At 60.0% G+C, this 24449-nt stretch overlaps 2 protein-coding genes across 14 annotated transcripts in view; one reads left to right on the forward strand and one right to left on the reverse strand.

Moving 5' to 3' along the window:
• Positions 1-3819, forward strand: part of ADAP1 (ArfGAP with dual PH domains 1) — a 55567-nt gene extending 51748 nt beyond the window's left edge. For 5 of the 7 annotated variants that reach the window (XM_055260856.2, XM_055260857.2, XM_055260861.2 and 2 more), the window contains 5 exons: positions 1062-1145; positions 1525-1587; positions 2172-2243; positions 2451-2679; positions 2763-3819. In XM_055260856.2, the coding sequence (XP_055116831.1) occupies positions 1062-1145; positions 1525-1587; positions 2172-2243; positions 2451-2679; positions 2763-2791 (477 nt within the window). In that variant the 3' untranslated portion in view covers positions 2792-3819. The remainder of the gene's footprint in view (positions 1-1061; positions 1146-1524; positions 1588-2171; positions 2244-2450; positions 2680-2762) is intronic. The other 2 variants (XM_055260858.2, XM_055260859.2) reach the window with 2 other exon arrangements.
• Positions 3820-5302: 1483 nt separating this feature from the next.
• GET4 (guided entry of tail-anchored proteins factor 4) lies at positions 5303-23666 on the reverse strand. 7 transcript variants are annotated; one of them, XR_008653772.2, is made up of 10 exons: positions 17926-17956; positions 14230-14308; positions 13716-13797; positions 12854-13003; positions 10036-10174; positions 8774-8914; positions 7959-8034; positions 7803-7875; positions 6253-6399; positions 5303-5544 (listed from the first exon to the last, which is right to left on the reverse strand). XR_008653772.2 is itself a non-coding variant. In XM_063631098.1 (10 exons), exons 1-10 carry the CDS (start codon positions 21887-21889, stop codon positions 6311-6313), a joined length of 912 nt encoding a protein of 303 aa, XP_063487168.1. In that variant the 5' UTR covers positions 21890-23230; the 3' UTR covers positions 5303-6310. The 7 variants fall into 7 exon arrangements, 6 of the variants coding, with proteins under 6 accessions (XP_063487168.1, XP_055116828.1, XP_055116827.1 ...); XM_063631098.1 differs by adding an exon at positions 21860-23230 and having other exon boundaries at positions 5303-6399; positions 17926-17978; XM_055260853.2 differs by adding an exon at positions 21934-22160 and having other exon boundaries at positions 5303-6399; positions 17926-17978.
• Positions 23667-24449: the final 783 nt, after the last annotated feature.

The raw sequence follows: 24449 nt of genomic DNA on the forward strand, positions 1-24449 counted from the left end.
TGGGGCCACTGGAAGAGGGCAGGGCAATCCCACTGCTGTGGGAGGAGCCTGGGGCCGCACCATCCTCCAGCTGGTGCTGGGCCAGGTGCCTGCTGGAGAAGCCGTGACTGGATTGGTCCAGTGCTGGGGGCTTTGCCTGCGGGACAAAACTCAAGGCCAAAGGGGCTGGGGAGAAGCCTGAGGAGGGATGGGGCTCCCTGGCTCTTCCTGGCTCTTCCTTCCTGGCTCTTCCTTCCTGGCTCTTCCTTCCTGGCTCTTCCTTCCTGGCTCTTCCTGGCCCTTCCTGGCCCTTCCTGGCCAGGAGATGGTGCAGCCAAGAGTGGAGATGGGCACCTTCCCAGAGGTCACCAGCTCCAGGCTGTAGGCTGAACAGGAGGCCCGGGGCCCAGGTTATAAGGTCATGGGGCCAAGGGTCTGGGCAGACCCCAGGAGGGGCACTGGGTCTGGGGGCAGGGGACAGCTAGGCTGAAGTCTAGACCCAAAGGGACCCGACGTGGGGCTGGGTGCCAGGCCTGGGCTTATGGGCCCTCTGTTCCAGGGTGCTGGCCCACCCCACGCTCTCCAGAGGACCAGGGCGGCTCCCTGGAGAGCAGTTCTGCCCTCTGCCCACTCTCAGTAGGGGCCACAGCTCCAAGGGCGTTCATAAACAGATGAGCCTCCCAAGACTTGCATGAGCTACGAAATAAGGATCTTCATAAAAATAACACCATCCGAAAGGAAGTCAGGTTGGCCCAGGCCCCAGCAGCACCAGGGCCACAGAGTGAGCTTGGATGGCAGCCCCTGACCCAGCCCAGCCCAGCCCAGCCCAGCCCATCCCAGCCCTTCAGCCCTTCTCAGGACTTCGCTGGGGGAGGCTGCACCTGCCCTCCCGCAGAGGGGCAGCCCCTGTGTAGCAGCCCCGGCCTCAGTGCGGGCCCAGGGGCCAGGCCTGCGGCAGGACTGCTGGGAGCTGAGGTGCTGGGGAGGAGGAAGGGGATGGGCTCTGGGGGAAGCGGCCCCTCTGTGGAGACCCCGGCCCTGCAGCCTCCTCAGCACAAGCCTGTGCCCGCCTTTGCCCCCAGGAGATTGTGGACTGGTTCAATGCACTCCGAGCTGCCCGCTTCCACTACCTGCAGGTGGCATTCCCGGGGGCCAGCGACGCAGATGTGAGTGGCGGCCCTGCGGTCAGCTCCAGGGTGGACAGGGGTGGTAGGGTGGACAAGGGTGGTGGGGTGGGGGGTGGACGGAGCCCTCGTGCCCTGAGTCTGGGATGACATTGAGGGTGGGCCTGGGACTGGCCAAGGGCTCACCCTGAAGTGCCTACAGCCCTCCTGCCTCACTCTAGAACTTCAGCTCAGCTAACGGGGAAAGGGGCAGGGAAGGGGTGGCAAGCAGAGGCAGAAACGTGGATCCTGCAGAGGCTGAGCTGGGCCTGGGCCCTGTCCGGGGGGCCTGGGATGAGGGGAGCATGGAGGGGCACAGCCAGGGAGGGGCTCGGCCTGAGCTGCACTTCTGAGGCCCCCCGCCCGGTGTGTCCTGCCCCAGCTGGTGCCAAAGCTCTCCAGGAACTACCTGAAGGAAGGCTACATGGAGAAGACGGGGCCCAAGGTGCGTGTGCCGCCCGTGCGGCCTGGGGTGCGCCATGGTGGGTCTCCGACTGAAGCGAAGCAGGCCTTCCCAGCTGCCGCCTGTGTTTTAAACTGGTGTCTGGTGGGTCCTCACGGCCCCTTGTCTGTGCCTGGCCGGGGTCCCCGCAGACCCGGGCCACCGTCCTAGGCTTTGGTTAGACCCTCCCCGCCCGCTCAGTCCTACCAGCTTCCTCACCCACGGGACTGTGCACCCGCGCGGCCAGGGGCCCACATCTTGCCACTGCCTGAGGCATGACGTGGGAGACACAAACCCCGGGCGTCTTAGTGGTCCCAGAGGAGAAGTGCAGGTGTGAGGGCTCCTGAGTGAGGCCTGGACCCCCATCTGGGGCCAGGGAGGGCTGGGGGACCTGGAGGAGCAAGAGGGAGGTGCCATGTGGAGACTGGAGGACCGGCGTATGCAGAGGCCTCATGTGGCGTGGCCAGCGGCAGGCGTGAGTGGAGGTGACTGGCCCGAGCCCTGCCCTCAGAGGTGTGCTGTGGTCAGCTGGATGCAAGGGCCTGCCTTGGCCGACCTGCCAGTCACAGGCCTTTTCTGATCCACAGCAAACGGAAGGCTTCCGGAAGCGCTGGTTCACCATGGATGACCGCAGGCTCATGTACTTCAAAGACCCCCTGGTAAGGAGGAGCTGTGGCCCCGGCCCGGCCCGGCCCTGGCCAGCATGGGAGGGCAGCTCACTGGCTGGGGCTGCCAGATGCGTGACAGGAGGGTGGGTGCCTCCAGAGTCCTGGCCTGTGTGAAGCAGGGCTGGGAGGGACATGGCTCTGAGTGAAGCGCGGCTGGAAGGGACATGGCCCCGCCTCCAGTGCGGTCCCCACCCACAGGACGCCTTCGCCCGAGGGGAAGTCTTCATTGGCAGCAAGGAGAGTGGCTACACGGTACTGCATGGGTTCCCACCGTCCACCCAGGGCCACCACTGGCCACATGGCATCACCATCGTCACGCCTGACCGCAAGTTTCTGTTTGCCTGCGAGACGGAGTCCGACCAGAGGGAGTGGGTGGCGGCCTTCCAGAAGGCGGTGGACAGGCCCATGCTACCCCAGGAGTACGCAGGTGAGGGGGGCGGGCGGCTGGCGGGCTGGAAGGGCTCCCGTCTCCCTGCGGCTCTGACAGCACTGGACCCTGTTCCGTTGCAGTGGAGGCGCACTTCAAGCATAAACCTTAGCGAGTGCGGCCGGAGGCCCACGGACACTGGACTCACTGTGGCTGGACAGAGGGGACCCGTGGATGGGGGGCTCCAGCGTCCTGAGGCTACCTGGCCCCACCTGCTCCTCAGGGCAGCCCGGCGCGGCCAGGTAGGGCCCAAGCCTCAGCTTCCAGGATGCTTCTCTGGAACCTCAAGGCAGGCAGCCCAGGCCCTGGGCCTGACCTCTAACCCCGTCATGCTGCTGCTGACCACACCCAGCCAACCTGCCCCTCCATGACCCGGGGCCCCCTTTTCTCCACGGCCCAGTCTGGGTCCGGAGCTCAGACACAGCCCCCAGGAGCCGCCCACCACGGCTGAGGGAACTTCCAGGCCTCGGCACCGAGCCCTGCTTGGGGCCAGCACGGTGGGCAGCTGCCGGCCGCTGGGGACTGGGCCCTGCTCGCATGCTGCCCCGCCCTCCCCCCACCTCCACGACTATTTATTGAGCGCCTGTTGTGTGTCACGGGGCCATGGGGGCCGTGGGGTGTTTGGGTGGATTATCCACATAGGTCCCGGCCCCTGCCTGGGCTGGAGTTGCCACAGCCTGTGCCCCTGGTCCTCACCTGGAGGGGCCACCAGGCTGCCGTCCCACCACACATGGCCTCTGTGCCCAGCACGGTGCTCACCGACAGTGGTGTTTGAACCCTTGGGGACGATGGCCTGGGCCTCACTGAGGTCACCAGAGACAGGAGTGGCCCTGGGGGCCCCGGGCACTGTCGCGCTTGCTGCTGGAGGCCCAGCCGTGTATTTATTTCTCACCTATCTCCTTCCTGCCAAGGCAGGCTGGGCTCCAGGGCTCCAGGGCTCCTCTTGTGTGGGGCATACAAGTGGGGGAGGCGTCTGCAGGTCACCTCGGGGGCCCAGCCCTCTCCCAGCCTTGCCTGGCTGAGCTGTGTTCCAGGGGAGCCCTGGACAAGCCCTCATAGGCAGGAAGGGGGTTTCTGAGGCCGGGCATCCGCTGCCCCGTGTCGCATCCTGGAATAAAGTGTGGCTCTGGCATGGTTCCAGCTGTGTGTCGGAGGATGGAGTTGGGAGGAGGTTGGGCTGGGAACACGTGGCCCTGCCTCCCTGGCTTCAAGAGAATCTTTGTCTGCTCCCAGGGACCTGACAAGGCCCTCGCTCCCTGAGGTTTGGAGGGAGGACACGGTGTCTGAGCTGGTCACAGCGCCATGCTCCTTGTACACGGGAGACGGTCCCCACCTGAGGTGCTCCCCAGCACCCCTTCCCCAGGTGCCTCCATCTGAGGCCTGCCAGGCAGTTCCTGGGCAGAGCCCACAGCCTGAAAGACAAGCCCAGCTCAGCATGAAGGAGTGTGGGGGATGCATCCCGGGTCGGGGGTCCCCTGTGCCTGCCAGCACCCCCCACCCCCCAAATGCTGGCCCCTCAGCCCTCACATACAACATGCTGAATCCCACTTCTCCCATGAGGACCTGGGGCCCTAGGGCAGGGTAGAGGTCTCCCAACCCCAGCCCAGGGGTCCCCAAGGCAGCTGTGCTGGTGATGAGGACATGGAGGGCGGCTGTGCTGGTGATGAGGATGTGGGCGAGGTACCCCCACTTGGAGCTGAAACCCCAGGCAAGTGCCCTGCAACCTCACCAGGCGCCACGGTCCTAACCTGAGGTGAGAGGACTGGGCCTGGGTCAGGGAGAGCCCTGGGCTGTGCTGGACACACCCCTGGGGGAATCCAGCGGTGCCCACAGCCCTCCCCACGGCGTGGAAGTGTGGGCACATGCTCTGTGTGCGTGTCCCCGAGTGTGCACGTGTCCACGTGTGCGCTGAGGACACTGATGACTGTCACATTTTAAAAACCACAGAACAACTTTCTAATGGGGGGAGAGAATTTTTCAAACCAGGCGAGGTGCGCAGGCACAGAAGGTGGTCGCTCACTCGCTGCCCACACCTCCCTGTGTGGACACAGCTGTGGGGAAGGGCATCCCCTAGCTGGCAGCGTTCACAGCAGGCATAGGGACGGACGGTGACTCTGTGCGAAGTCCTGAGGCACGCAGAGGCGGACGCTGCGGCGCAGGTTCAGCACAGGCCACAAGGGGCCGCCTGCAGGGCTCCGGCCGGCTGTTCCTGCCGTCTCACGGTAAGCCTGAGTGACGCCGCACACAAAATCCTTAGTCACTCTGGATCAAACTCGCTGTTCAAAGCAAGCGCCACACGGGAGGGACAGGTGCCCTGTCTGCACCTAGGACAGGGTAGGGGCTCTGCGCCGCTGTCTCCCCTGCACCCCAAGGGCCTGCTCTTTGAGGCTGCGACACTCAGACCTGGTAATTTGATTTTTATGAATTTTGATGAAATTACACAACTTATTTCTAAAATCACAGCCGAGTGAATGTGAGACTTCCTGATAACCCTCTGCTCCGTCCACGCACGGGCAGTCTGGCCACAGGGTACGCCTCCTCTGGGGGCTCCCAGGCACAGCCCTGAGAGCAGAGATTTCCCACACCCACAGATGGGCGCCCGAGAAAGGACCAGCGTCGCACAGCCCGGTAGAAAGGGTTTATTTATGCGCAACGGTTCACACAAGCCTTCCTTAAATTCCACTTTACAGTAAATAAAGCTGTGCGTTTCCCCTTCCCATGCACAACTGCATATCAATCTACAACTGTCATTTAACTGTGAAAAAATAGAGCGTCTCCCCTTTTGTCATTGTTCTGGTAACATCTGGAGTAGCATCTGTGACAGAACGGAGCTGCTCACTCCTGGACCGGTTATTTGGTTAAAACCTAAAATGTTAGGTCAAAAGAATCAATCACCCAATACAAATAAATATTGCGTTATGAAAGAGACAGGCAGAGTCCCACCGTATCCCTTTTTAAAGCGGCATTTCCAGCAGCGTGGCGCTCACAGAGACCAGCAGGGTGCAGCTCTGGGATGCCACATGGGACACAGCTGCAAGTACCCGTGGGCACCATCCTGCCGCACGCGTCCCTCCACCGAGCATGAGGATGTGGCACAGGGCACATGCACTCCGTCTGCGACGGGGACCAGTTCGTCGTGACTGCAGAGTGACCCCGTGTTCAAAAACAGCCGCTCCCATTTGCAGACCACGTGGGCCCTGGCTGGGCTCTCAGGTCCAAGGGCCAGCACCTGCTTTGGTGACCGCAACTGTGCTGGACACCTGGCAAGGAGCGTAATGTGCCCAGCCCCCCTGAGGACGGGCCTCCTGTACCGCCCATCAGCCCTCCCGAAAGGACCCAGAACAAAGGAGTGGGAGAGGGTGACGCCGCGGTAAGGCCTGTGCTTTATTGTGGGTCAATCTCGGGGGACACGGCGGCCAGCAGGGGCGACGCCCCACTCTTGGGTCCCAGCAGCACAGCGACCTGCAGCCGCGCCACCCTGAGCCGCCGCACAGAAACAGACACGCGCCGGCATGTGGCCACCGCCAGCCTCAGGGCCAGGAGCCCCCAGGCGAGGAGCCACCCAGGACTCGCCTCTGAAACGTCCCTCGAGCCGTCGTTGACCGTGGTGTCTCCACGTGGCCCGGCCAGTTCAGTCCAGCTCGATGGGGCTGCCATCGCTGGGGCTCTCCTCCCCCTCCTCCTGCTCTGAGGAGCCCATGAGGCTGCTCAGAAGGTTCCCTGGAAAGAAGGACACCGTAGTGGTCAGGCCTGGGCAGCCTCCCACAGGCCCCCAAGCCCCTCCTTCCCACAGACGTCTCGCAAGGTGTCCCATGCAACAAGCAAAAGCCTCAATGCTACTGTCTACGGCCCAGGAACCCCGGGACAGGACCCTCTGGAGGACAGGGGGCCGACGACCACAGAGATACTCAAACACGGAGCAGCCACGGGGGACTCTACGGAGCCGCCTTCCACATCCACCAATGGGCCACGGGGGACTCCACAGAACCGCCCTCCCACGTCCACCAACAGGGCCATGGAGCAGCCAACGGGGGCCTACACAACCACCCTCCACACCCACCAACAGGAGCCACGGAGGGACCTACAGAACCAACACAACCTCACGGAAAGATACTTTTCAACAGAAGTGCTGCCAAAGAACACATGTGCGCTGCACCCTACGGTGACACATCAATCAACTGGATGTGCCAAACCTTCAACGGCTGCTCCCACAGGGGCCAACTGCAGTCACTGTCATCTGATTTTTATCCAATCAACAACTACTCTGTACATACAAAGCTAAAGTTCAAAAAGTCTCCAGAACCTGAAGAAACGAGACCTTACACCATGTTCTCCGAATACAAAGACACAGCTGTGGCAGTGTCACCCTCTCTTATCCACGACGTCACCCCAATCTCAGGACACGCCCTGACGGCGCTTCTGTGGAATTGGAGCTCAGGCTGCAGTTTTGACTGGACAGTCATGCAGAAGAGTCAGGGCGCTCCTGACAGGTGTTGGGGTGGAGGCACCTGTGTTGCAGGGCACAGTGAGGGCCAGTGTGTGGGTGGGCATCTGGGGAGGACGGGGCCTGCCACACAACGCAGCTGCACCAGGGCAGACATCTGTGGGGAGAGGTCACCACCTCACACCTCCCACTGAAATAAACCCAGACAGGTGACGCTGGGAAGGCAGGCGCCCCAGTGAGGTACCTCTCCTGCAGTGCCATGAGACACCACCCACAGTGAGACACCCGCCCTGCCGCGACCCCACAGCCACGACAGCACTGCCTGCCCCAGCACGACAGCCAGCAGTGTCCTGGGCACACCAGGCTCATGGAGGCCACCTGGCATGGTGCACAGAGAAACAGGTGAGCATGCAGCCGGCCACGCGATGTGACCCCTGCCAGGAAATGGGAGACACCTCAGGGATGGGGAGCTCTGGAGTGGAGATGGGGCCGGGAGCCACTGTGCTAGAATTCTCAACTCTGAACTCTAATTTCCTACTAACAAAAGTAATTGAGAAACATTTAAAAGAGCAGAAAATCACTTCTACATGAAGAACTGCACTGGACCTGCCTGGGCAGAGACAATGCCCCCACACCAACCCAGGGCTGCAGTGGGCGTGGCAAGGGCGCCCCGGCTTACCGAGCAGGCCCCCGTAGGAAGACGTCTGCTTGGGCGGGACGCCAAAGAACAGCTGTCCTATGCGGTCGAGGTACTGCAAGGCACAGGCAGCGGGCTCAGAGCGGGCGGACCCAGGCCGTGGGGTCCCCTCCTCCCTCCCCAGCCCCAAGCCCTCACCTCGTTGTACATCGGGTCCCGCCGGAGGGATGGCTGGTACTGCTCACACAGCACAGTGAACACCGTCAGCTTCCCACTGGGACACAGAGACACAGGGATGTGCTGGGTGAGCAGGACAGGACCACACTCACCTGCACACACCACCGCGCCTGCACCCACCACTCACCTGCACGTGACCGCGCCTGTGCCCAGCACTCACCTGCACACACCACCGCGCCTACAGCCAACACTCCCCTGCAACCACCCAACACCTGCACACAGCAACCCATGCCACGTCTATACCCAGTACACCTGCACACCCCCACAGCTACCCACATGTCTACACACATGTACCTGCAAGCACCCCAACTACCCACACCAGACACCCAATACCTGCACACACTCCGTCTACACCTGCACTCACACCTGCATACATGTCTACACATAACACACCTGCACAGCTACCCACGCCACATCTACACACCCACCACCCGCACACAACCCCCCACCCGCCTGCACCCACACCTGCACACACCCCTACACCTGCACACACCCACACTACCACACAGACGCCCAACACCTACACACCCCCACGCCATGTCTACACTTGCACATACGCCCACAGCTACCCGCACTACCATGTCTACACCCAACAGACCTGCACACACACCCGTGCCACGTCTACACCCAGCACTCATACCCTATACATATACCCACACGGCAACCCACACCATGGCTACACTTGCACACACACCCACACAGCTACCCACACCACCACATCTACACACAGCCCACACATGCACAGCCCCCTCCCACCACAGGGTACCAAGACGCACCCGTCCACAGCCAGCAGCAGGAACCAGATGAAGTTGAGCAGCGGCTCCACAAACGGAGGCCCGTCCTCGATGGACGGGTGCTTCTGGGTGTACGTCGTGAAGACCACCGACGCGCTACTTTTGTTTTTTAAACAGAGAAACCTGGAAATGAGAACATGCTGCTGGTGGAAGGGCTGGAGGACACAGCTTCTGCCCGCACAGGCGCCAGCCTCCGACACGTCCTTCCCAAGCTTGTGCGCCCACGTTCCCGTGGCCCCAGGCCATGGAGGGACCCAGTGCTTCACGCGTGTCTCCCCTCACGTGCAGGGCACACCAGGGAAGCCTGCAATTCACAGGTGAAGAGAATGAAGCTTGGGAAGGTGACCAGGCTCTGGAGCCGGGCCCCAGCCTGAGCCCCGACTACGTGACGCGCTGAGCAAGCTCTCCTCTCCTGAGGCCGCCCGCACCCATCAGGTGCTGACCCGCACTAGAACACTCGGCCACGGCCCAGCAGCTGGCGGGTGCCGCACAGACCCTGGCTTCTGTTCAAGGAGGACCCACAGGGAAGGCTCAGTACCCCAGGGGCAGGGCCGTCAGCCCAGAGAAAACATGTACACAGCATGGTGCAGAGCCAGGGAGCTCTGGGTTTGACCCAGCCTTTCACTTAAGTCACGGACACCAGCTCCTGGCAAAGCTCCGTGGTGGGCAGCGCTGAGGTCAGTGGGTGTCTGTCCCCAAATCCTACATCAAATCCCCAACGCCCGCCTTGAAATCCGTATTTGTTCTGTGGGAAGAAACTGATGGGCACAGATAAGGCATTCGTGAGAAAGGAAGCGAAGGCCAGCACCTGAAGCAGGCAGTGCCCCGGAGCCCGGCCTGCAGGACGCCCCAGCGAGCTGGCGGGAGGGGCCGCGGGGTAGATGCTCACAATTCTATGAACCGGGTGTGCGTTTCCACGTTTCCAGATACTGTGGGAAAGAACTGGCCGAGGCAGGCCTGAGTACAGCAGAGACCGCGGGGCCTCCCGGCAGTGGCGAGAGGGGCACATGTAGGGCACTCCAGTGCCCGTCGGCAAAGGGGGAGTTTCTAAAATACTTCTTAAAATTGGTTAAACTTATGAAAAATCATGGGTCACTCTGGCTGACAAGTGCACTGTGGGCTCTGCCCAGAGTAAACTGTTTATCCTGCAGCTCAGCTTGGACAGGGGACAAGGGGACCTGCTCTAAGGCCGCCCGGCCAAGGCGGCGATGGAAGCCGAGACCCGAAGAGCCACAGACACCCACTGTAGCACAGCCTGGGCCACGAACATGTCCACCTCGCTGCGGAAGCCGCGGGACGTGGAATACTCCACCAGCATGTTGGCACAGCCCTCCCCGTCCGCTGAGTGCAGAAAATGATACCGCGACTCACAATAGTTTTGCTCTGCAAAGGAAAGACAGAAAAATTTAAATACATTTCATGAATATAACACAGAAAAGGAAAGGTGGAAAGATACTCCATGTTAATTCTAGCCCGCCTGCCCGCCCTGGACGAGAGCCCAGCCAGAGCCCACAGGCAGAGGTACCCGATAGGGACTCAGAGCCGGCCCAGGCCTCACGCACTGCACCAAATAAACAGATCAACAGGGAAAAGTCACTCAGCTATGCAACACCTCTGTTCTCCAAGCTCTCGGAGCTGCTTAATCCAACCACATTAACGTGCGTTGTGATGACCAATTAGAGTGTTACCATGTGACCCTTCTCACCTACCAGAAGCAACTTAGAGAGAGCAATGTAATCAGGGCCCAGGCCAGTGCACCTCGGATGTAGATCAACAGCAAAAACCAACCTGATGTTCTCCCCACACTGACCCAACGACCAACCCTCAACATCTCATAAACACACTCCACTCCCAGACCCCATCCTAACACCCACTCGCACTCCCTCCACTCCCAGACCCAACACCTGCTCACGCTCACTCCACTCCCAGACCCCGTCCTAACACCCGCTCACGCTCACTCCACTCCCAGGCCCCATGCATGCCTTGGGAGCCCAGCCGTTCTCGTGGTGCAGATCTCAGCACTCACCAGGCGCCTGCCTCTCCCACCTAGTGGGCCATTTCCTGACTGTGCTGCCCAACAGGAGCCTCCAGGACCCTCCCGCTGCCTGTGTGGCTGCCAAAGTCCCTGTTACCTTGCTTTGTCTCCTGTTGTCTCCCTCCACTCCCAAACCTTTACCTATGGGTGTGATTTCATCCCCAGGAGGGAAGCACACAGCCCAAGAGTCATGGAGCCCAGGCCTCAGGTCCTGTATGGAGCCGGGGCGCGGGACTGCAGAGGCTGTGCCTGGCCACCTTGGCGTGGAGCAGGCCTGGGCTCCCCGGGCGAGGTCCATCAAAGTCCCACAGCACCGTCATGGTGTCGGGGACCTGGGCCCGCACCTGCCCCAGTGGGAGGCAGCCAGGGCCCCTCTTCAAGGGATCTCTGCAGACGCGCCGAGCACAGCCCTCCCACGCGCTCCCTGGACGGCCTCAACCTGATCCAGTGGTGGGTGGGGAGATAGACACGTACATCCCTCCTTATGATCGCTTGTACCTATCTTAGGAGCTGCCATGCAGGTCTCCTGGGCACTGGGCATGGGCATCACCTGTCCCACGCCACCCACTGCCTGGCTCTCCCCACAGGGCCCGTGCGCAGAAGTGGCGAGGGCGGCCACCCAGTGTTGACGCATTTGTTCCTGACTCATCTGAAAGATAGGCGACAGCTCCCGGGCAGGGGGTGGGGGCAGCTCCTGCCTCCCTAACCTGGCAGTGGGGCCCACACAGAGTGGCGGTTCACTATGCAGGACAGAGGAGGGTTGTCTGCGGCTGTGTTCTGTGTGAAGCCATGCTGGCTTGGGGACAGGTGGAGTACAGGAGGCCTGCTGTCACCAGAGGCCAGGGAAGGCAGTAGCAGGTATGCTCCAGGGGCCAAGGAGGCACCAGCCTGGGCCTTCCTTCTGAGGAAGAAGGCGACCACGAGGAGACTGAGGTGAGAGATAGGCACTGGCTCATCTCCCTATGGGTGCCCCGCCACTCGGCACACAGCCACGGCCGGGTTCTGCCAGGCTCCTCTGAAGACAGCCTCCTAATTCTACTTGGATTTGCTCACTTCCCATTCCTATCGCTCAGGGAGAAGGTCGGGAAGGCCTGCCAGGTGCCTGAGGGTGCTGAGCCTCCCCCCGTCACAGCCCAGGCGGAACCTGCATGACCAGGAACAAGGTCAGAGGTCGGATGGGCGTGCATTTCGCATGACCAGGGACAAGGTGGGATGGGCTGCTGACGTGTGCAGAGTACGTGGGCCTCATGCAGCTGCTACCGCGCCGTGCTGTCTCTAGGAGGAGCTGTTCCAAACTCGGCAGCCCTGAACTCTAGAGCAAAGGCCTCCAGCCTAGATCCAAGTTCCTAGAGCTTCCAATGCAGGGGCTGCCCTGGGTGCCACCTCCCCACCTGCCAAGCCCAGGCACATGCAGCCCTCCTGACAGCAGGAAGGAAGGAAACCATCTCACGGTGCTGGGGCCACTTGCCGTCCCAGGGAATGCCCTGGGGAGGACGCTTCTAAACCCCCATTAGCACCACGTTCAAGTCACTCAATGAATATTTACCCAGCACCACTCCCGCCTCAGAGCTGAGACGTGGAACTAAAAACACCAGCCACACCGCGTGGACAGCCAGACCCCACCACAGGGTGACTAATCCCCGCAAAGGCTCCATCAGAAGATGAGATCAGCATAAAGGAGACAAACAGGGCAAGGCACCATCCCAGCACTGGAAAGAACGTTCCAGAAAGGAGCAGCAGCACGCATAAGCCCCGTGAGGGCACGGCTGCCTCCCTGAGGGTCAGAACGTCCCACAGAAAGGCCTGGAGAGGTGGCCGCCTGCCCCGCTTCTTGCAGCTTCTCAGGTGCAGTGGCTCTGATCCCGGGCTTAGCATGGCGCATGGGCCTCCATGGACTGGCCTGCATGACCACAGGGTGAAACCCCATCCCTGCCCTGATGGGCGACCCTGATGTAGTGGAACGCACAGTGCAAATCAACGCCATGAGAGCAGAGAGGTGCCCACGCCTGTCCTGGCCCCAGGCCTACCTTTCCACAGGGTGAGGGCCAGCAGCTGGTGCAACCGGGGGTGGCCCAGCTTCCCGGAGCCCCCGCTGGACCACTTCAGGGCTCTGGACACAAAGGCCACGCGCTCAGGAGAGTTGGGGTCCATCAGGCTGAACACTTTAGCCAGATTTTCTGCAAACAGCACAGACCCTCATCAGAGGAACGCACAGCAACTCCGGCTCTCTGTCCCACACGCCTCACAGAAGTGGATTTCCATCCGCAACTACTTAACAGGGAGAGGAAGCTGCCGGGCATCCCTGAGTGAGCTGTGGACCACCCCAATGAGCTGCCCACTGCAGTGCCAGCGCCACGTGCCCCGGAGCACAGCAAGGAAGGATGGACGCCCTGGCCGAGGTGGGGGCTGGGGAAGGTGCCGCGGGGAGCTGGAGTCCAGGAACAGCTGTGGCCACTCTGGGTACCTGGCTCTGGCCCGGGGGCATCTCCCAGAGCAGCAGGGACTAGGAGTGGGACTCGTAGTGGGGAAGCTCACAGAAGGGCTCTGCCAACCGCACGTCACCTGACAGGACAGGCCAACAAGCCAAAGCAGTGCCCCACCTTGCCAGCTGGCGGGGAGGCCACTGTCCATCGGAGCAGTGGAGAGCACAGGGCCCCGTTGTGCCCTGCCTACGAGTCACAGCAGGTCCTGTTCAGCCTGCAGTGTGCTCAGGCCAGGGTCAGCCGGGGGCCTGGCTCACCGGGACCGGGTGGAAATTGCCTCTGCAGCAGTCAACCCCAAAGCACACAAGACCCCCAAACGCAGACACGAAACACAGCGCAGAGGCCTGGGGAGGAGCATACTGGGGCCGCTGTCACAGGGTCTCGGGGTGAAGGGCCAGATGCTCACCCAGCAGCTCGTCAGCCACCTCCACTTCTGCCTTCTCCAGGGACTCCAGGACCAGCATGGACAAGTCTGCTGCGCTGTTTTGCTACAAAAAAAAGCAACACACAAAAATCAAGAACAAAGCCCTGACCTGTTCAGGACAGAAAAGACAAGGCTGGGTTTCCAGCAGAAGCCAGAGCGCGGCCAGTGCTGAGGAGTCTATTCTGAGCACCACGTCCCTTGGCAATGCCGCCAAAAAACAGAGATCTCCTGGCAGAGAATCAAATGAAAATGGACAGGGTCGTTTATACCAAAACAATGCCCACTCAGCCCCATCGTGCACAAACGTAGCGCAGAGCCCCCGCCTTCAGAGTGGAGCAGCCGAGCCGGGGACTCTGGGCCCCTCTGCCACCCACAGCCCCAGTGGCCAAGGCCCAGGGCAGCACAAGGTTCCCCATCAGGCCTCTCCCATGTCATTCCCACCTCAACTTGCCTGCCCGGAGCAGGAAGGGATGCAGGAGGAAGCAAGACGGCTCACCTGGCCATGGCTGAAGAAGAGCAGGGCTCCTGAGTACATGAGCTCCCGGGCCTCCGCGTGCTTGCTCTGGGACATGTACCTGCCAGAGAGAGGAGACCGTGAGCCGTGCCCACACGCCCTCGCCACCGCGCTACCCCTCTCAACTTCAGGTCGGAAGCTAAAAACAAGGCGTCCAGGAACAGGTGGCATCCTAAAAGCGGGTGCTCCCCATACGCACAGACACTTTTCACCAAGAACTGGGCAGCCGCTCCCAAGGCCCAGGTGCTGCATGGAGGGGTCTATCCTGGGTGTCCTACTGACCATGAGGGCTGCGTGGGGCGCCTCTGGACACGAAGGGCCTATCTGTGTCCAAATACACCAGGAGCCAGAAAGCAGCCTTACCCTGGAGCAGCTCACAGGTTTCAGCAGCTGGGACCAGAAAGGCCGCTGGGCAGGGCAGGTGTGAGGGAAGGAGCAGGGGATGTGCAAGTGGCCACCTGAGAGCTGAGCGGCCACAGGCAGGAGCCGAAGGATGGGGGCTCTAGGCTGGGGTCCCACAGGGGACAGTAACGGCTGTGACAGCAGCTTCTTCCCCCACGGGGCCAGTGTCCCTGCTCTCTGCCCCTCTGCGTGCCGCACCCCTTCCCCTACGGGAGGGAAGGGTCTGGGGTGCTCCATTGCATCATGCTCGCCCTGCATCACGTCCCCACTCCCAGAGCACCGTTGGCAGGGAAAGCTGGAGCTCCTCAGGCTGCACAGGGACAGAGGCATGGGGTGGCGAGAGGCATGGTGGGGACCAGTGCGCGACAGACGATGTGGAAAGAAGCTGAGACGGCTGCACTGCTATAAGCAGCAGAGCCCCTGCCTGCGAGAACAGCAGGCGTGGAGGGCAGGAGGCGGCCTCTGCTGGGACGCGCTGCACCTCCCAGGTCCAGTGGTGGGGCCCAGAACATGTTATTTCATCGGCTACACATTTTTCTTAATTATCACCGCCTTATTATCAAAAGATACACAACCAGTTAATCAGCTCTGTGCCTGCGAGCCAAATGTCCTTGGACAAAGCCTTGTTTAAAAATAAATCTAGTTAAAGAAAAATAGTAAGTAAACAGCAGTGCAGACCAGGCTCAGGGGCTCACACCTGTAATCTCAGCCCTTTGGAAGGCTGAGGTGGGAGGATCGCTTGAGCTCATGAGTTTGAGACTGGCCTGGGCAACATAGTGAGACCTTGTCTCTACAAAAAACACAAAAATTAGCTGGGCATGGTGGCGTGCACCTGTGGTCCCAGCTACTCAGGAGGCTGAGGTGTGGGAGGACTGCTTGAGCCCGGGTGGTCAAGGCTGCAGTAAGCCATGATTGCACCACTGCACTCCTGCCTAGATGGATGACAGAGCGAGGCGCCATCCCCCTCAAAACAAACAAACAAAAAACAATTGCAGTGCAGGTGATAAAGAGACACAGCAACGCCACTGAGGACCGGAATGACCTTGGTGTTGCCAGGACGGGAAGGCCAGCCAAGAACGCAAAGGGCTGGCCGCTCAGTTAACCACAGAAAAGGGTTCCTCTTCAGAAGGCACCACAGCCAGGGACCCCAAACACAGCCAGCCCCACCACATCCGGGCATCTCATTAGCCTGGCACACAGGCCCTCCCCCCACAGGAGACGCCATCGGGCTGCACAGAGGCAGGGCACCAGGAGGGAAAAGCCTGCACCCAAGAGAGAAAGTGCCCCCGCCTTCCGTCAGCCTGCAGGCCATCGGCAGGCCTCGGGTTTTGCTGTGCTCCCTGCACAGTGAAGGTTCTGGAGGGAGATCCACCCCAACGCCACAGCAGGGGCCTCGACAGGACCACTGACTCTGTGACCAGCCACCCTAGTTCCAGTCCTGCAGGGCCGTGACTGACTCAGACGAGGCCAGGAGCCGTCTGGCACAGGGCACTCTGGAAAAACAAGCTCCCAGACACACCCAGCCTCACGCTGCCGCCAGCGGGGCCATGGGCAGAACTGTGTGCACCGACCCTGAGCAAGCACCACACCGGCTTCTGCTTATGCTGATACTACAGCATTCTGGATGCTTCTATCTGAGGTAAAGCAAGAGGTGGCCACTTAGAAACCAGAAGAAAAAAAGGACTCCCTGGAAGGCACTGACCCATGTTCCTGCACGAGGAGCCTGCTCTGGGGGGCACTGCCGATGGTCACGGCCCCCAGCCTGGCTTGGGCTGCGCCTTGTGGCCGGCTCCCTTCTTCCCGGGGCAGCTGTGAGCCGGGCAAGGGGAAAAAGGACGGGAGGAGAATTCTGGGCATACAGTGGTCCCCGGCCTGGCTGGGGCGCCCGTTTCCAGGTCCAGGAATGCCGGTGACGGGCAAACCGTCTAAAGCGGCTCTGAACGTGGACAGCTTCTCCTCCTGTACTGGAGAATTCTGGAAGCTGCAAAGGATTTTGGTTTCCGGGTGACTAAGCCAGGACAGGTACCCTCTCAGGCCCAAGGCCAGGGAGGCGGGGCGGGGGGCAGCTGGGCATGGCTGGGCCTTCTCCCGGCCCAGCTCTGCATGCTGCACACTATTGGTCGTGCTGTGTGGACACCCAGACGTGCCTTCCAGATAGGGAAACGGCTTCTGCCTGCTGACAGACGCTGAGAGCCAGTGAGCAGTGGTGCTCTCTGCCGGCCAAAGCATCTGTATCCACAGAGCAAAGTGTCTGGGCAAACAATCTGGCTGATTTTGCTCTTCTCTTACAAAAACATTAAAAAGCAGAACACAGAAATGCAAGCATTAGAACTAGTGGCAGAGACTGTTGGTGTCAAATGAAGAAAGACCGAGCTCATGGGGCGAATCCCGCCCTTCTCTCTTGGCAGACAGAAGCTGGCTTGCACGTTCAGCTGTCAGGGACACATGGAGGATGAAGAGGAAATACTCAAGACACACACAGGTGCCTCGGGACAGGGAGCCAGAGGAGATTTCACAAGGACCCCTCCGCCAACTGCTGCGAGCTAAAGCGCGCTCACGCCCCGACGCAGGGCTGGCTGGAGGCTCCTGTGGGGGGGCTGAGGCCTGCTCTGCTGTGCCAGGAGTCACTCAGAGAAGGGATCTGAGCCAGCAAGTACAGCTCCTTCACAAGACGCTCCTCTTGGGCCCTGGGCTACGGTGTGCACAGCACACACTGGACCATTTTCCTTTCAAAAATCTCTTTAGATGACTGAAGAGACAAAAGAAAGTCAGAGGCCGCAATAAAAAAAATCACGCAAACACATCGCAGGAGGAACCACGTGGCAGGAGGAGCCAGACCCACGAGGGTGCGGGCAGATGGGTGGGCGGCTGCTGCAGGCCACAGCCTCCTGGGCTGCAGTCTCAGCCACATCAAGTTTCTAAATGCAAATCTACAAATACTGCAGCCAAGGCTGAGGCTCAAGGCCTGGATGGCGGCTCCAAAGTGCCCTGATAATCCAGTTGGCCTGGGAGCTGACTCCTCGTCCCAGCAGGGAGAAGTCTAGAGAAATCAGGTGATGACCACAACCAGCGCCATCCCCGGGGTAAGATCGGCCGCCCACGACCAGCGCCATCCCCGGGGTAAGGTCGGCCGCCCATAACTCGCGCCATCTACGGGACAAGGTCAGCTGCTCTCTAGCGTAACCACGCAAACCAGGAACTGCTGCCCGACTTCTGCGGGGCACACACCCAGGGACACCAACCTGCTGGGTTCCCAATTCCTTCCCTCTCCTTCACCTTAAACTGCTGTGGCTGTGAGTTAAAACGGCATCTCTTGGGAACGCTTGTACCTGTTGGTGGGAGTGTAAATTAGTTGAACCATTCTGGAAAGCAGTCTGGCAATTCTTAAAAGAGCTAAAAACAGAACTACCATTCGACCCAGCAACCCCACTACTGGGTTATACCCAGAGGACTCTAAATGGTTCAACCATAAAGACGCACGCACTGAAATGCCCACTGCAGCACCACTCACAACAGCACAGACATGGAATCAAGCTGGGGCCTGTCAGCGGCAGATGGATAAAGAGGATGTGGTCCACATACACCGTGGAATACTATGCAGCCATAAAAAGGAACGAGATCATGCCCTTTGCAGGAACTTGGATGGAGCCAGAGGCCACTATCCTTCACACACTAACGCGGGAACAGAATCCCGGGTACTGCATGTCCGCACTTTCAAGTGGAAGCTGAATGATGACAACACAGGGACAGAAAGGGGCCAACAACACACACTGGGGCCTGCCTGAGGGAAGGGGGAGAGGCTCAGAAAACCATTTTAACAAAACTGTCAGGTACCCATGCTTGGTACCCAGTGCTTAAATGATCTGTATGACAAACCCGAGTCACGAGTTTACCTATATACCAAGCCTGCACAGACCCGAGGCTAAAATAAACATTAGCATATTTAAAACTAAATCAACAAAGCCTGCACACCTGCCCGAGGCTAAAATAAACACTAGAATACTTAAAAATAAGTCAACAAACAGTATCTTTTGGTAAATTTACCCGACAGCTGAAGGGATAAACGATGAGACACGCAGGGAAAACCACTGAGCGATAAAAGGAACTGCGGACGCTCCCAGGGGAGTCTCCCAGCCTCCGTGGTGAATGAATTCAAGCGGTCAGACAGAAAGCACACACTGTGATTCCACGGACGTAAAACTCCAGGAAACGCCACCTCACCTAAGTGCAGCCCGCAGATGCACGGGTGCCGGGATGGGGTGGGGTGGGAGTAGGGGCGAGGAGGCCTGGCTGCAGAGCCCCGCAGAGCTGTGGAATCTTCCATGCCTTGACTGGTCATAGTTCATTCATGTTAGACCTCACCAAATTATACGTTTTCCATAAATATTTAAATGTAAACGTGCAATTACATATATTTATTGACAGGCATTTTAAAAAATGGCTGGGTGCTATGGCTCCCACCTATAATCCCCACACTTTGGGAGGCTGAGGCGGGCGGATCACCTGAGGTCAGGAGTTCGAGACCAGCCTGGCCAACGTGGTGAAACTCTGTCTCTACTAAAAATACAAAAATTAGCCAGGCGTGGTGGCGGGCGCCTGTAGTCCCAGCTACTCATGAGGCTGAGGCACGAGAATTGCCTGAACCCAAGAGGCAGGGGCTGCAGTGAGCCGAGATCGCGCCACTGCTCTCCAGCCTGAGCGACAAAGCGAGACTCTGTCTCAAAAAACAAAAAGCGTAACTTGGGGAACGTGACTTCTCTGGCAGCGACACACCCATGGAGTACTCTGAAGCAGAGCTGGGAATCCACACAGAATTCTACCCCAGAAAGACAAGGACGGTGTCTCAGCGGGTGACAGCGAGGTGACAACTGCCGCTGCTGACTCAGTCTTCATTCCTGGCTTGAATGGCTCCAAGCCAAGGTTTGAGAGGTTCAGTAACGTGTCCCGGGCCCCGAAAGAGGTGGCGTGTGACCCCAAAGCCCAAGCTTTCAGAGCTAAGCCACACCGTGCCCCTGCCGGGTGACCTCACATGTCACATGCAGCCAGCAGGGCCTGCTGTCTAGAGGGTTTAAGGGAGCAGAATGCTCATCACCCCCCGTTTCACTGTGAAAATACACCCTTGACCAGGGACTCATCACTGAAAACCAAAATCAACAAATCCCTCGTCACCGTAGACGTGGCTCAAAACAAGGAACACCGTGTTTATTTTGGGGGAGATTAATTTTTGCTGGTTAATCACTGGGCAAATATTTATGTATTTATCGAGACAGAGTTTCTCTCGCCGCCCAGGCTGGAGCGCAGTGGCGTGATCTCGGCTCACCACAACCTCCGCCTCCTGGGTTCAAGCGATTCTCCTGCCTCAGCCTCCGGATCAGCTGGGATTACAGGCATGCGCCACCACACCCAGCTAATTCTGTATTTTTAGTAGAAACAGGGTTTCTCCATGTTGGCCAGGCTGGTCTTGAACTCCCAACCTCTGATGATCTGCCTGCCTCTGCCTCCCAGAGTGTTGGGATTACAGGCATGAGCCACTGCACCCGGCAAATTGGGAAAATATTTATATACAAATCCCTATGCACGGCAGGCATCAGGGTGAATCTTGAACGACATAAAAGTTCCCCATCACACAGCTCTATGACTGGCCCCTCTACCCACGGGAAGGCTCGCGTTCTACGGTTTAGTGCCTCCTGACACCTTTGCCTTGATCCCTGAAGAACAATCAGGTTGAAGGTGCTATCACAACCCATGCCATTTGGGAGCTGCTAAATGTTCAGTGACAAATTCAACCAGCATTAAAAACGTATCGCTATAAACGTCACACATCAAAGACTTGTTTCTTCCAGTGATAAAATTAGTAGTTCCATCTAAGGAGGAAAGCGAATCTTTTTCTAAACCAATTAAACAGCTCAGTTTTCAAAGAAGAAAAGCATCTACAATACAACAATAAAATGCGACGTAGCCTGGCTGGTGTGTATTTATACCATGTTGAGGTTAATAGAAAATTCTGGAAACAAGGCTGCCCTTCAGGTCATGTTAAGATGTCTCCTCATAAGCTACGATCAGGGGCCCACACGCACTGTCCTCAGCCCGGGCTGTTCAGGAGGGTCCGTACAAACAACGTGAACACTAAACACAGATTCCAGGAGCTCATCCCAGCCTGTTCAGGTCAGCTAAGATTGACAACTACTGACACAAACACTCCTATTTTCTCACTTCCTGGCACAAACAAGTGTTTTAAGCAACAATATGGCACCTACTCCGTGGCTGGGGCTGGTGAGTCCACCATCCCTTGGGCTCACCAGTACCCCACACCGCTGCGTGCGGGCCACTCGCCTACCCAGGCTACATTCCAGCCAGCGGGGCGCAGGCACAGGCCGGGCACGACAGACGGTGTTTAATTCAAACATAAACTAGCAAACTACAACCGAAGTGGCACCTCCAGAGTTCTCCAGGTAACGATTCCACTTGCTATGAAAAGAAAGTATTTAAAATCTAGGCCCAGCAGAGGATCCTCAGGGAGTGGAGCTGCACACGTGATGCTCTCATGGGGTTCCTCATCCCCCCACACCCCAGGCATGCACCCCGATGTGGTGATGGGTCCCTGAGGGACTCCACTCGGGAGGGGTGTCTGTGGGGCGGGAGGCTGTCCAAGGGGGGAGTTCAGGACACACCACACTCCATTTAGCTGCAAACCAAAAACTGCTCTAGAAAGTCAAGTCTACTGGCCGGGCGCGGTGGCTCAACGCCTGTAATCCCAGCACTCTGGGAGGCCGAGGTGGGCGGATTGCGAGGTTAGGAGTTCGAGACCAGCCTGGCCAACATGGTGAAACCCCGTCTATACTAAAAATACAAAAATTAGCCGGGTGTGGTGGCGGGCGCCAGTAATTCCAGCTACTCAGGAGGCTGAGGCAGGAGAACAGTTTGAACTCGGGAGGTGGAGGTTGCAGTGAGCCGAGATCCCACCACTGCACTCCAGCCTGGGAAAGAGGACAGAGAGAGAAAAAAAAAAAAAAGTTTATTAAAAGGAAAGAAACCCTGAAAACCAGGCCTAAACTGTATAAAGGTCAGACCAACTGCCCTTAAATATCAAAACATTCACGGTCCTGTGGCAGTTTAGAAGCAAAAGGTACCCCATGGAAAAGACTAAATCCTCTGAAATGATCTTTAAAACAGACCCAATTCCTAGTGACTGGCCAGACTGTTCCCTGACCTGAAACATAAGAGATAATCTGATATCCATAATTTACAGAATGCCGCACACAGAACTGAACATTTTGCAGTAACTGTATGACAGCAGAAATACTGTAACAGAGCGGTCCTGAAGAGAATCAACCAAGCCACGCAGCAGCCTGGAACTTCCAAGCAGTCACAGTCCCGAGGAGCGTGCAGTTAACCCAGCACAGCCAGCTCTGCTCGCGCTCGCCCTCCAGGCTACACCGGGCCCGCGCAGGTGTTGCCGAGCCTAGGTCCAGAGGCAGGCCTAGGTTGGGCAGGCCGGGCGGCGTCAACAGAGCAGCGGTTTCACCCTCAGCCTGGACCCTCGGTGAGAGGAACGCCAGCGACTTCCTCTGGAGCCCAGTGTAGGGCCCGGCTGGAGGACCTGAAGGCCAGGAGGAGGGAGGCAGGGAGGTGGGGGAATGCGGAACAGGTGGAGGCCAGGGGAGAGGTTGGGGAGGCTCGCAGGGGTGGAGACAGAGGAAGGGGAGGGGGAGGCCGCGCAGGGAGGCCTGAGAGAGAAAGGCGGGGTCGGGGGGGGGGGAGGTGAAGACCTGGGAAGGCCAGGGGGAGGGGAACAGGTGGAGGCCAAGGGAGAGGTGGAGGGAGGTGGGGGAGGGGCGGTGGAGCCGGAGAACAAGGAGGGGGAGGCCGGGCAGGGAGGTTTGGGACAGGGAGATATCAGGGTGGGGAGCAGGTGAAGGCCTGGCAGAAGGAAGCGGAGTAGGGGAGGCCACGGGAGAGGTGGGGGAGGTCCACCAGCGGTGGAAGCTAGGAGAGGGAAGCCGAAAGGGACGAGGACAGTGGGAGGCTGGGGAAAGAGTCGGGGTTGGGGGCAGGAGGAAGAGAGAGAGACGGGGGTGGGGGCAGGGAGAGGACAAGGAGAGAGAGAGGCGGGGGGCAGGGGGAGGCCGGGGAGAGAGAGACGGAGGGGACAGGAGAGGCTGGAAAAAAGAGACGAGGAGCAGGAGGAGGCCAGGGAGAGCGAGGCGGGGGGCAGGGAGAGGCCGAGGACAGAGAAACGAGGGGCGGGGGGAGGCCGGGGAGAGAGACGCAGAGGAAGAAGGGGAAGGCCAGGGAGCGACAGCGAGACCAAGGTGGGGCGGGGGAGGCGGCCGGGGAGAGAGAGACCGAAGGGCGGGGGAGGGCGGCCGAAGAGACAGCGGAAGGCCGAGGGGCGTGTGGGGACGGAGGAGGGAACAGGTGTAGGCTGGGGGTAGGGGAAGGCCGAGGAAGAACGCGGGGGAGGGGAGGGAAGCCAAGGCGGGACTCAGAGGCTGAGGGAACGGGGGCGCCGGGCCAGACAAGGCCAGAGCCCGGAGACGCGGCCCAGACCCTCCGCCGGGCGGCCCGCGGCCCCTGGCTCCAGCTCGCCCCCGCGACGGGCAGCGGCGCGGGCCAATGGGGGCGCGGGGCGAGGCGGCGTGGCCAATGGGAGGCGGCGGGGGCGGGCGCCGGGCCGCGGCGAGGGCCGGGCGCGGGTACCTGAAGAACAGGGTCCGGTACATCTGGTGCGCCTCATAGTAGTCGCCCTTCTCGACGCTGGCGCGCAGCTTGCCCTCCACACGCTGGACGCCGCCGCGGTTGCGGCCGCCGTTCCGGGCGCTCTCCTGCTCGGCCATTGCCGCCGCCGCCGCCGCCGCCGCCGCCGCCATCGGGCCGGCGCTCCGCGCAGGGCAGACGCTGTCGCAGGCGCGGTCGGCAGCGCCTCCCGGCTTCCGTCCCGGCGGCCGCCCGACGCCCTTCTACGGTGGCCCGCGAGGAGTCGCGCGCAGTCGGGGGCGGGCGCGCCGGCTGGCTGCACGTGACCTGGGGCGGGGCCGCAGGCAACACGTGACCCAGGGGCGGGGCCGCAGGCAACACGTGGCCCGGGGCTGAACGGGGAGCGGCACGTGACCGGGGGCCGGGGCCGGGACTGGCTCGCGCCACAATGGCGGGTGGCACGAAACTGCCTGGCGCGGCGCGGCGCGGAAACTGAGGCTGCGGCGGCGGCTGACCCCGAGCAGGAAGCGTCCCGGGGTGGGACCCTCCCCACGCGCGCGGTGTAACAGCAGCCATCGAGCTATAGACTTCAATGTGTAAAATGTTTAAATTAAAAATACATTTATAGGGCCGGGCGTGGCGGCTCACGCCTGTAAACCCAGCACTTTGGAAGGCCGAAGTGGGCGGATCACCTGAGGTCAGGTGTTCGAGACCAGCCTGGCCAACATGGCGAAACCCCGTCTCTACTAAAAATACTAAAATGAGCTGGGCGTGGTGGCGGGCGCCTGTAATTCCAGCTACTCGGGAGGCTGAGGCAGGAGAATTGCTTGAACCCAGGAGGTGGAGGTTGCAGTGAGCCGAGATCCCACCACTGCCCTCCAGCCTGGGTAACAGAGCCAGACTCTGTCTCCAAACAAAAAAAAACCTTTTAGGATCGCTGTGGGGCCTTCCCCATCTTCGAAAGGCCACCTGGGGTCCTTCCTGGCCGTGGCTGGGGACCTGCGGCTGTGCCTGGGTGGACGGACAGTCACTCCCCAGTGCTTGGGCCCTGCTGGAAGGGGGAACTGGGTCGGCCTAGAGCTTCCAGCCCCGTCAGGCGGCGG

Source organism: Symphalangus syndactylus, chromosome 22 (genome assembly GCF_028878055.3).
Source record: "Symphalangus syndactylus isolate Jambi chromosome 22, NHGRI_mSymSyn1-v2.1_pri, whole genome shotgun sequence".
Taxonomy (NCBI): Eukaryota; Metazoa; Chordata; class Mammalia; order Primates; family Hylobatidae; genus Symphalangus; species Symphalangus syndactylus.

Bases quoted from the DNA above. Each gene is read 5' to 3' on its own strand.
- GET4 (XM_055260852.2), bottom strand. From the start codon at position 23,519: ATGGCGGCGGCGGCGGCGGCGGCGGCGGCGGCAATGGCCGAGCAGGAG. The intron at 14,309-23,349 runs GTACCCGCGCCC...TCTCTCTGGCAG, and splicing joins TACCGGACCCTGTTCTTCAG to GTACATGTCCCAGAGCAAGC. The intron at 10,175-12,853 runs GTAGGCCTGGGG...TTTCCTTTGCAG, and splicing joins GGCCCTCACCCTGTGGAAAG to AGCAAAACTATTGTGAGTCG.